Here is an 11,823-nt window from a genome sequence, read left to right as displayed (position 1 = left end):
GCGTTTGCGTGTGTGTGTCATTTCACAGTCTCTATTGTGCCAAGGTCATTTTGCTGTTTGTTTCTGAAAACTTGTTGCAAATGAGTCACCCATGATTCACCAAATTATATTTTGAAAGGGGAAGCAAAGTACTTTAAGCATATGTTTAGTTTCAGTCATCTCCATCTCCTCTAACCGAAGCTAATTGTATGGATTTTTTTCTATTAATAATGTCAAAATACCAGCCGTACAGAAAGACTCATGTGAAGGCGAAATTACAGAGGAGGAACTTCTTGACGCAATTAAAGCCTTTAAATCCGGGAAAACTCCAGGGCTGGATGGCGTACGAGTTGAGATATACCAAAACTTTTTTTGAAATACTCAGAGGGCCGTTATTAGCATGTTTTAACCACTTCTATGTACATGGTAGATTATCAGACACTCAACAAGAAGGTCTGATTTTCATTATTACTGAAACAAGTGTTGTCACACTTCAGTATTGTGATGCAAAAAATTCAAGCAAAATGTATAGCGCGTAGAATTAAAAAGGTTTTGTCGGACATTATTAATTCTAATCAGACAGGTTTTTTTTGCATGCACAATACATTAGAGATAATGTAAGGCAAGTACTGGAAACAATATAACACTATGACAAAACTGGGAAACAAGGCCTGCTATGCATAACTGACTTAGAAAAGGCTTTTGATAAATTACGCCTGGAGTTTATATATAAATGCCTGGAACATTTCAATTTTGGAGAATGTATTATAATATGGGTTAAAATCATGTATAGTAACCCTAGGTATAAAATAGTAAATAATGGCTACTTCTCAGAAAGTTTTAAACTGTCAAGAGCAGTAAAACAAGGTTGTCCACTATCAGCACATCTATTTACTACGGCCATCAAAATTTTAGCTATTAAAATTAGATCCAACAATAATATCAAGGGATTAGAAATCCAGGCCCTAAAAACAAAGGTGTCATTGTACGCTGATTATTGTTTTTTTTAATCCACAACTTGGATCCCTCCACAGCCTCAGAGGATCTAGATACTTTTTCTAACCTCTCTGGATTACAACCAAATGATGATATGTGTACTATATTACGAATTGATCACATTTTTTAAATTTATTTTTTAAACTTTTACATGGTTACCAATTTGAACGACATCTATTGCAAGGTAAATCAATGTTAAAGTTTACATAGCTGGCCATATATGGATGTTAAAATGTACTTTATGGGTTGGTTAAGTAAGTCTTCTAACCCATCACTTTCTACTACATATGATTAAATGATATACCTTAAAAACTAAAGTGTATTAGAATTCCAGTCATTCCAATAAATGTTATACCCCTTGATCTTCAAGAATAGGATTTGGAAGTATAGATTAGCCAAATTGTTTAACCCAAAACTAAGCACTTATTAGCCAGCACTATTCTGTTGTTTATGATTTTGTTGTCATGGAGGACTGATTGGGCTCATTGATTCAAGTTGACAAATAAATGCTGCACTCATGGAATGACATGCTTTGAGCACTACTGAAAAGTGGTATTTACACGTGAAAAATGAATATCATAAGCTGCATTTGCTACAGGCCTATTGTTTACCTTTTTGTTGGTGATACTTTGATATCTTGATAATATGCAGCCGTTTAAAGGACAAATCCACAGATGAAACAATAACAAAACGGTCGTCCTGCCTCTGTTTTGGTAAAAAGCTGAGGAATGGGCCTGGAGAAATGTAACCACTCTCAGATTAAGACAGAGCTATGAATGCAATTACTGACCATCCATGATTTAAAAATTATTGTTTTGACCATGTTATGAGGCTGTACAGTGTTTGTTTACATTTACAATGTTTACAAACATTGGGGGGAAACAAGTTTATATTTTTGGTTCTCATGGAGTGTGACAGTTGAACTCATGAGGCATTTATAATTTATATTCTTCAAGAATCAATGGATATATACACTACCGTTCATACATTACATTTACATTTACATTTAAGTCATTTAGCAGACGCTCTTATCCAGAGCGACTTACAAATTGGTGCGTTCACCTTAAGACATCCAGTGGAACAGCCACTTTACAATAGTGCATCTAAATCTTTTAAGGGGGGGGTGAGAAGGATTACTTTATCCTATCCTAGGTATTCCTGAAAGAGGTGGGGTTTCAGGTGTCTCCGGAAGGTGGTGATTGACTCCGCTGTCCTGGCGTCGTGAGGGAGTTTGTTCCACCATTGGGGGGCCAGAGCAGCGAACAGTTTTGACTGGGCTGCGCGGGAACTGTACTTCCTCAGTGGTAGGGAGGCGAGCAGGCCAGAGGTGGATGAACGCAGTGCCCTTGTTTGGGTGTAGGGCCTGATCAGAGCCTGGAGGTACTGAGGTGCCGTTCCCCTCACAGCTCCGTAGGCAAGCACCATGGTCTTGTAGCGGATACGAGCTTCAACTGGAAGCCAGTGGAGAGAGCGGAGGAGCGGGGTGACGTGAGAGAACTTGGGAAGGTTGAACACCAGACGGGCTGCGGCGTTCTGGATGAGTTGTAGGGGTTTAATGGCACAGGCAGGGAGCCCAGCCAACAGCGAGTTGCAGTAATCCAGACGGGAGATGACAAGTGCCTGGATTAGGACCTGCGCTGCTTCCTGTGTGAGGCAGGGTCGTACTCTGCGGATGTTGTAGAGCATGAACCTACAAGAACGGGCCACCGCCTTGATGTTAGTTGAGAACGACAGGGTGTTGTCCAGGATCACGCCAAGGTTCTTAGTGCTCTGGGAGGAGGACACAATGGAGTTGTCAACCGTGATGGCGAGATCATGGAATGGGCAGTCCTTCCCCGGGAGGAAGAGCAGCTCCGTCTTGCCGAGGTTCAGCTTGAGGTGGTGATCCGTCATCCACACTGATATGTCTGCCAGACATGCAGAGATGCGATTCGCCACCTGGTCATCAGAAGGGGGAAAGGAGAAGATTAATTGTGTGTCGTCTGCATAGCAATGATAGGAGAGACCATGTGAGGTTATGACAGAGCCAAGTGACTTGGTGTATAGGGAGAATAGGAGAGGGCCTAGAACAGAGCCCCTCATAAGTTTAGGGGCACTTAGAAATGTCCTTGTTTTAGAAAGAAAATCACATTTGTCCCATTAAAATAACAGAAAATTGATCAGAAATACAGTGTTGCCATTGTTAATGTTGTAAATTACTATTGTAACTGGAAATATCTACAGTTGAAGTCGGAGGTTTACATACACCTTAGCCAAATACATTTAAACTGTTTTTCACAATTCCTGACATTACATTCTTGTAAAAATTCCCTGTTTTAGGTCAGTTAGGATCACCACTTTATTTTAAGAATGTGAAATGTCAGAATAATAGTAGAGAGAATTATTTATTTCAACTTTTATTTCTTTCATCACATTCCCCAGTAGTTCAAAAGTTTACATACACTCAATTAGTATTTGGTAGCATTGCCTTAAATTGTTTGACTTGGGTCAAATATTTCAGGTAGCCTTCCCCAAGCTTCCTACAATAAGTTGGGTGAATTTTGTCCCATTCCTCCTGACAGAGCTGGTGTAACTGAATAAGGATTGTAGGCCTCTTTGCTCGCACACGCTTTTTCAGTTCTACCCACAAATGTTCTATAGGATTGAGGTCATGGCTTTGTGATGGCCACTCCAATACCTTGACCTTGTTGTCCTTAAGCCATTTTGCCACAACTGTGAAGTATGCTTGGGGTCATGGAGTGGTTGAAAAACAAGTTTTAATGACTCTAACAAAAGTGTATGTAAACGTCCAACTTCAACTGTGTGTGTGTGTGTGTGTGTGTGTGTGTGTGTGTGTGTGTGTGAGTGTGTGAGTGTGAGTGTGAGTGTGTGTGGATATAGCAACTACAGATTGCCCCTTTTAAGTATATCAAAAGTGTGCAAGCTTCCATTTGGTGTCCATTAGGCATATGGATTTTTTTTTCATTAGCATCAATTAGATTGAGCAATAAAATCCCCAATTTATTCCATAGGCTTGGATCCGCACTATGCAGCTGTTGCAAGAGCACATTTTTCACTGGCTGTCCACTGGTTTCAAAAACAATGATTGATAGTCAAATTAACTTTGAATTCAACCATTATTGGGTTCAAATACACATTTAGATTTGTGAACTGCCAACCACAATCCGTAAAGCGAAATAGCAAAATGAGAGCAGCAGTGTGATTCACATCAATGCACTATGTAGATATCAATAATAAGTGATATCCGTATCGCCGTAGAGTAAACCACTGCTGTCATCCTTACCTCCAAGCGTTTATTCAAGTTGGATAATCTTTGGATGCCGACAGCAGTCGCACGATTGTGGGAATGGCTTGAGACATGGCTTGGACTGACGCCTACAAAAGCCTATTCCTGCTCTTTTCCCGTGATCAATCAAACACACTTGGTGTGTCATCATAGTGGCCTCTGATTTGAATGTCATTGAGAAAACAGAGAAGTGTCAAGTATAATTTTTTTGCAAACATCCTTTCTGAGTTTAAAAGTAATTCTCGAAGTAATCATCTAGTTTTCAAAAGTATCTGTAATCTGATTACAATATTTTTGCTGGTAACGTAACGGATTACAGTTACCGTTTTTTGTAATCCCTTACATGTAATTAATTACATGTAATCCGTTACTCCCCAACCCTGTTGATGGGTTAGAATCGATTTTCCAGCTCTGCAACACTAACTTGACCGAATTCAAAATAGCATTGTTACTGTATATCTTGTATACACAAATATGATGATTCAATGTTGGCATTTCACTTCTGAGTTCTACTAGTGAAATAGTAATTGGAATGATTGGCAATATCTGAAGGTTTTGTTATAAGTGATCCCATCAACTTTTCTGCCCATAATATAATTGAAGGTACTGCAAAGTCTTTTCCCATTGTGTTTTGTCGTTTATCTTGGTTTGGTAATATAATTTAATATTTTTTGTTAAGTTTAGTCACAAAATCCCAACGGGCCAGTAAAATGTCAAAATGTCTAAATTGATTGTTTGCCAACTCTTTTACCTAATTTCTTTGAACCATACAATTTTTCAATGAATTGTCAATCCAGGGGGCATCAAACAGTTATCTTAATTAACAGGTACATGCTTGTCAACAATTGGCATTACTCATTTGTATTCAAACGTCCAGTGCTATATCTGGATTCAATTCCTCGTACACATCAGACCAGCATACATTTTTTACATCTTCGACAAGAAGATATAAGATCTCTTATAAATTACTTTAGGCCCAACCTTGAGCACTTTGGCTTTCCTTGTTATTGCCACAATGTTCACAATGGTCACTACAGCCAATGGGAACTGATATTGCTTTGGAGCAAAGCTCTCTAGAGTTAGTGAAGATATGATCAATCAGTCAGGCACTTGTGAGTGTCAGTTGGTATATCTGCGTGTGTGTGTGTGTGTTTGAAACTTTCTTTCCATTGAACATGCCATACAAATAAAGGCATTTTAATTAATTATACGAAGAGTGCCTTGGTCCGCCTTTCTTTTTGCTGCATGTGTGTGACGTTGTGCTGAAGCTACTGACTCAGAAGCTTGGCTCTCTCACTCCTCCCAAGCTTTTGGGAGGAGGCGTGGACATTGAGCTTGTCGTAGCAGATGTAGGAAATGTCCCCACGCTCTATGGCAGCTTGCATAGCTGGGATAGGTTACTTCTGCCTCTTGCACACATCTTCAGAGAAGTCCTCTTTGAGGAAGATGTTGGTTCCTCTCAAGTTTTTGGCAATCTCCAGAACAGCCATTTTGTCCTCGAACCTTGACCACTATCGGTCTGAGTCTGTCACATTTGGTCACACAAAGGTAACCTACTGGTCACAGTAAAAAGGTCTGTTTTGATTGTTTGATTTGCTATGTGAATGACTAGCTATGTGAATTCAGTGACGGTGACTCTCAAGGGCCTTACCTGAGAAAATCTTGGATCAGCTAAAAGATTTAAAACATATTTTTTTTAAATATGCCGTTGAAGTCGGAAGTTTACATACACTTACGTAGCTAAACTAAGGATTTCAGTATATCATCAATCTTATTAACACAACTATTATTAGCGTTCTGCAGCAATATTATGCCTACTATATAGACACCAATGGAGGCCGCTCAGGGGAGGACGGCTCATAGTAATGGCTGGACTAGCTGGAAATTTTAATTTTTTACTTTTATTTAACTAGACAAGTTAAGAACAAATTATTATTTACAATAGCGGCCTACCGCAGCCCAACCCTCACGATGCTGGGCCAATTGTGCACTGCCCTATGGGCAGCAAAAGTACCTTTTGCGTCACTTTGATATTTTAATTAGAAGTTGTCCACCAATATTGCATTTTAAAGGCTTGTTATAATAAATGAAGTTCCCTATAATATAGACCATACTGAGAACGTTTTATATGAGGAATTTTGGCACTTTAGCAAGCCTTTAAACATTTTGTCATGTCCCTCCGTCAACCCTGTATCACTTTAGGAAGATTTTAACCCACTTAATCCCAAAATGTATCCAAGTTCACCCTCATCGTGAAGCCCTAGTTATTTTGTTGCTTTGACAAAGTCATTTCTGAAGAAAATTATTTATTGAATGTGATTAATGATTCATTTACGTCTGTCCCTCATTAAGGTCAACCCTGTTACGTGAAACTATTCAACCCTGTTATGGTGAAACTATTCCTTTTAAAATATTTTAACATTTAATAGTAAAAAAGCAGGTCAGCTGGTTCTACTCTTTTTGGACATTTTTTGGTGTTTTGTGGTGTGAAACTGAGTGGGTAGATTGGAAAATGTCAACCTTGTTACCCATAGACAGGCTAGAATTGTTTTTATAATTTCAATTTTTTGGTGAATCTTGATTCAATTGCCACTCCCGGTCGTACACCTCAAGCTTCCATTCCCCCGGTCACAAGTAGATTTATGGCTGATTTAAGAAGAAATTGTCAACCCTGTTACTTTATTTGGCACTTACTATAGTATTTTTTTTTAAATCAGTTAACCTCTTATGAAGTTGAACATGAACATTCTGTCAGAAAGAGCACAAATTAAGTCTTTTCAACCAGGCACTGAATTGGTGGAATGACCCAACTGACATTTTGAAGCAATTTTCCTCCCTGGAATTTATTTTGTGATATCAGTATTCTGCGCAAAGGAAAAGTAACACTGACTCTTAACCTGTATTCTGATAAGAAGAACTAGTCTACAGGCTGCACCTACAAAATGATTCACTCTGGCAGGAGAGCTCTAGAACCTTTTACAGATCTCCTCTTCTATCTGGTGGTGGTTGTTCTGAATTGCAGGCAAAGTTTTTTTCAATGTAGAATAATAAAGTCGCTTGTGTGCTTTAATGTACTGTTAAAACCATGCATCAAACTTTACACACAAACTACTTAAAAGTTGCCCGTGATTATTACAACGATACATTTTTGGGGTCTCACTTTATTTGGATCGTCCAGATTTTCCATCTGTAGATGGTCATACTATATGTTGATAAGCAACTGCTTGCTAAGGTGACGGTTAGGTTTTGAATAAGGGTTAGGGTAAGGGTTAATGTTTAGGGTTAGGATCAGGGTTAAGTTTAGGGTTAGAGCTAGGGTTAGTTGAAATGTTACTGATAGTCTGTTGAGGATGTACAGATGGACTATCCAAATTAAAGTGTTACCCATTTCCGTGGTCATATCACTCCCACTACTTGACTAACATGTGAGTCACGTGTTGAAGTGCCAGACACGTGTAGGCAACGTGTCAAATTCTTTGACAGTGTAAACACTCCAAAAAGCTTCTCAAATGATTGACTGAAAATATTACGCAAATCACTGCTTGTTTTGTTTGCATTTCAACAAATCAATCTAAAGATCAGTCTGTCTGTCAGGTGACAGGCCAGAGATTAACATGGCTTATAAAAGGCGAAATATTCCCTTGTCTCCCTCCGTACACTCACACACACACACACACACACAGAGTAGATAAACAAGACAACATTGCAATATGAGTGCATCAACCATCTTTATTCGTCGTTTCTTACACGCTACACCACCTAACAGTCAGAATGAACGTGTTCTGTACAAAGCATCAGGTGTTCTAGGTGACAGTTGTCTTCCGCTAGAGCCCTTCATTAAGTACAGAATGGATTCAAACAATCGTTCAATCTTTTCTGTTTACCCACCTCTCATTCTAGACGGTTTATTTTGCTAGTTAAAAAGTGTTTCCGATAATTTGTTAGTTGGAAAAAAAAGTGTTCACTATTTTGTTAGTTGAAAACAGTTCACTCCGTTTTGCTCATTCACAAAGAGTGCATTATACATATGTGCAATATTGCCAAACTAAAATAACTCAGTGACTAACTAAACACACATCCTCACAGCTGTAAGCAATGCATACTAACGCATACTAACGTACTAACGTTATCTACATAACACACTACTGCTCCAAAACACCTGAGAGTTAATTCAATTGCAAAAGTAAAATGTTAGTGAGATCCCAATTTTTTTGGAGGCCTAATAAAAAAGAAATCTGAACTATCAATAATGTATTTGAACCAAATTGGTTTTTGCTAACGCTGAGTATAACAACTTTGGTTCAGGTCTATCTCTCCCAGCCATCATGCCAGTTTGTTCAGCATAGGCAACTACTACTACATACTCCTTCCAAAGCTCTCGATATTTTGAACTTTAGGGGGTGGTCATATAAGTCCCTCCCGTTCCCCTCTCCCCAGCCGGACATCAGACAGACGCCACTAGAGCGTAGTTTCTGCGCCTGCCTTCACTGTGGATGGAGGGAGCAAAACAGAGCAGGAGAAACGTTAAAATAATCACCCCATACACTCCTGGGAGGGTGACACCAACACACTGACAGAAGGAGATGGTGGAGGACACCCACCTTGCCGTCTTACCATCACTATGGTCACATCTCAAATGCAATCCTTTTCCCCATATCATAATGGGTTTAGGCTTGGCATTCACCTACCACACCCAATGTGTGTCCTCCCATCTCTCTCTGTCAAGGGTGGCTTCACGGTCCCAGGGTAATACTAGTTGGTAAGATGTTATAAGAGCGGTTCGCCCCGGGTGTTTGTCTCACAGATGTTAATCTGAGGCCTATAAGGTATAGCAAGGTAACTGTCACAGAGCCATGGCCCTGCTTACAGCAGCCCTCACCCTCAGCTCTCAACACCCGGGGGTCAGGCTCACATGACTGGCTGAGGCTGCTGTCAGTCAGCGAGGGACGAGCGTCACTGTCAGGTCTCCCTGAGGCCCATCAGTCCCTGTCACTGTCAGGAGGCGGGCAGCGCCTCATCACAGTGTCAGAGCCCGATTGGCTCGTTGCTCACCCCATCGCCAAACAGCCTCCGTCAGTGTCAGCATCAGCTGGCCTTGGAAGAGGGACTTAGATCAGACCCCTCCTTCCACTGTCAGCTGTGCTCCGCCTTTCACCTGGACCTCCCCTTCACTCAGGGATTCTGCATAATATGGCCTCGCTGCCCTTCCTGGGGCATCTGGCCCAGTTGCACCGCCTGCTGACCCATATGCTCCTGACCAATGTGCAACTGGCCATGTTGGAGCCCCTCAGTGTCATGTTGGTGCTGCTGCTCGGCCCCATGATCACGACCGTGACCGCGCCCCATCCCCCTCTCACCATGGTGATCGTGACCATGGCGGTTGCCATTGTGACCATGGCGGTTGCCATTGTGACCGTGACCATGGTGATGATGGCCGTGTCCACCATGAGTTGTCTCCCTTCCTGTGACTGGCTTCTCCTCTCCCTCAGGCCTCGCCTCTACTGTCCTGTTGCACTCTGCTGGGATCTCCTTGCTCTGTGTGGGGGAAAAGAGGGGTCTTGGTTTGATTTCCATAACTCAGAGCTAATTCTCACATACAAACACGCCCAGTGTGTGTGTGTGTACCTCATACGTGCAGTCCCCACAGACGCGTGTGCAGTAGGTCTCCTTGATGGCGTTCTCTACATAGGGAGTATCCAGGATGGAGTAGGGCAGGGAGATATGGTAGGTCAGACGACCACATCTGGGTGAGAGACAGAGAGAGAAGAAAGCGAGAGAAGGATAATTGTTAGGGGAACAGACAGCATGATGAGCACGGTTTGTATTTCTGAAAAGACTGACCACAGACAGACAGAGACCACAGTCTGGAGCTGACCTGTCATAGATGAGGAAGTCATCCTTCTCTCCGGCCAGGGTCTGCCACACGTCTTCCTGTTTGGGCTGCTGTTTGTATAGCGTGATGTTCTCAGACAGTTTCTGCCTCAGCAGGGTGTGTAGGCGCTGGGCCTGCTCCCCCTGGTGGTTCACCACCATATAGGTCACATTCTCCAGACCCTGACCCTCCAGCTTCAGGCGCAGCCCATCCAATCTGCTCAGAGGAACAACAGGGAAGTGAAACATGAGGATATGGAGAGATGGTCAAAAGTAATCACAAAATAACAAAAAGACCAGGCATAACAACCACACTCCATTATAGGTAGGAAAGTGGCTAAGGGTCCAAAATGGAACCGAGCCCTATCTGGTTCACTTACAAGGATGCCTGCACCAAGCAGAACAATCAACTGGCCTGGAGTAGGGCCACCACCGTGACCTGGCCCATGACCTCCTTCATAGGCTCCACCTCCCCAATGCTCCAACCAGGTGGAGGCTTACAGCGGGTCCCTTCCCCCTCACTCTCTGTTCCGCCCCCAGGGAGCAGGCAGAGAGCCAGGAGCAGGCTTAGTCCCGCCCACATCACGGTGCTGCACCGCAGGCTTGATCTGCTGAGGGGGTGGATGAGAGATATATATATATATATAAAGCAAGTCAGGTAGGAGTCTGCTCAGGTAATGAGGACAGGGTTTGTAGAGTAGTTCAATGCCATGTCACAATTTTCTGTGTCCCAATACTGTGCCTGGTAGTAGATAGTTGGACACAAGATAGTTAAAGATCAACTCAATTTTGGCTTGCGTCCCAATCTTCCTAAATTTCGTCTCTTTACCTCAGTCATTCCCTTATCAGACGTATTAATTAAAAGCAATGCTGCCTGGAAATCAGTTGTATCAATGGCATTAAAAAAGAGACAAAGAAATGTGTTTATTTGCTGACATGAAAAGAAATTAGGGATTAGTATGAAATGTTTTACATTTGTAGACTTTTATTATAGGGATAGATATTGTTGTTGTTCATTTAGAAATTATAATTGCACAACCAAAGGCATACTGATGAACGGCAGAAAAATAAAGGTTCGGTGAGGCTGGGTAAGTGCAGAAAGTTCTCTTTCCCTCTCTGCGTATTCAGATTTTAGAAACACACAATTGACAATCAACTGGAAATGATCAAATACAGCCTATATGCCATATGGAGACAACACAAGCAAAATAACAAAGCTAAAGAAGTAGCAAAACACTTTGTCTCAATTTGTTCAAGTGATCGGGTGTCACAGGGTTATATACGTCCAAAAGAGAGTGAGTTAATTCAGCTCGGTCTTAACATGCACAAAAAGTTAGGACATTATTTTGCAGTCACTTACTGTCTAGTAAAAAGTCCCTCAGTCGGCTCAGCTCGGTCTAGCAGTAGCTTCTGGAAGAACAACAACCCTCAACTCTCTGCTCTCCCTTTTATGCTAGCAGTGTTGTTTTCCTGCCTGCCCGAAAGGAGGACAAAGTTCAACAAGGGGTCTGTGCAGATTCCTGCACTACAGCAGTTTAATAAGTTACTTTTTTGTAATACCATCATACTGTAGTTAATAGTTTATGGTCATCACATTTGAATTGAAAAGTGTTTATGAAGGGAGTACACAGAACACATGGAAAGTAATCTCGGCCACCAGCCAGCTATCTTGTCTGTCGAACTTTCTGGTT

At 41.6% G+C, this 11,823-nt stretch overlaps 1 protein-coding gene across 2 annotated transcripts; it reads right to left on the bottom strand.

The window, feature by feature from the left end:
* Positions 1-7,970: 7,970 nt before the first annotated feature.
* Positions 7,971-11,602, bottom strand: selenop (selenoprotein P). 2 transcript variants are annotated; one of them, XM_029638384.2, is made up of 5 exons: positions 11,493-11,602; positions 10,513-10,743; positions 10,137-10,349; positions 9,887-10,004; positions 7,971-9,796 (listed from the first exon to the last, which is right to left on the bottom strand). In XM_029638384.2, the coding sequence occupies exons 2-5, from the start codon at positions 10,713-10,715 to the stop codon at positions 9,125-9,127; spliced, it is 1,206 nt and encodes a 401-aa protein (XP_029494244.1). In that variant the 5' UTR covers positions 10,716-10,743; positions 11,493-11,602; the 3' UTR covers positions 7,971-9,124. The 2 variants fall into 2 exon arrangements, with proteins under 2 accessions (XP_029494244.1, XP_029494245.1); XM_029638385.2 differs by having other exon boundaries at positions 9,143-9,796.
* Positions 11,603-11,823: the final 221 nt, after the last annotated feature.

Source organism: Oncorhynchus nerka, linkage group LG27, assembly GCF_034236695.1.
Source record: "Oncorhynchus nerka isolate Pitt River linkage group LG27, Oner_Uvic_2.0, whole genome shotgun sequence".
Classification (NCBI taxonomy): domain Eukaryota; kingdom Metazoa; phylum Chordata; class Actinopteri; order Salmoniformes; family Salmonidae; genus Oncorhynchus; species Oncorhynchus nerka.
Note: the sequence above shows the minus strand (reverse complement) of the source record. Positions and strands in the feature narration are given on the sequence as shown.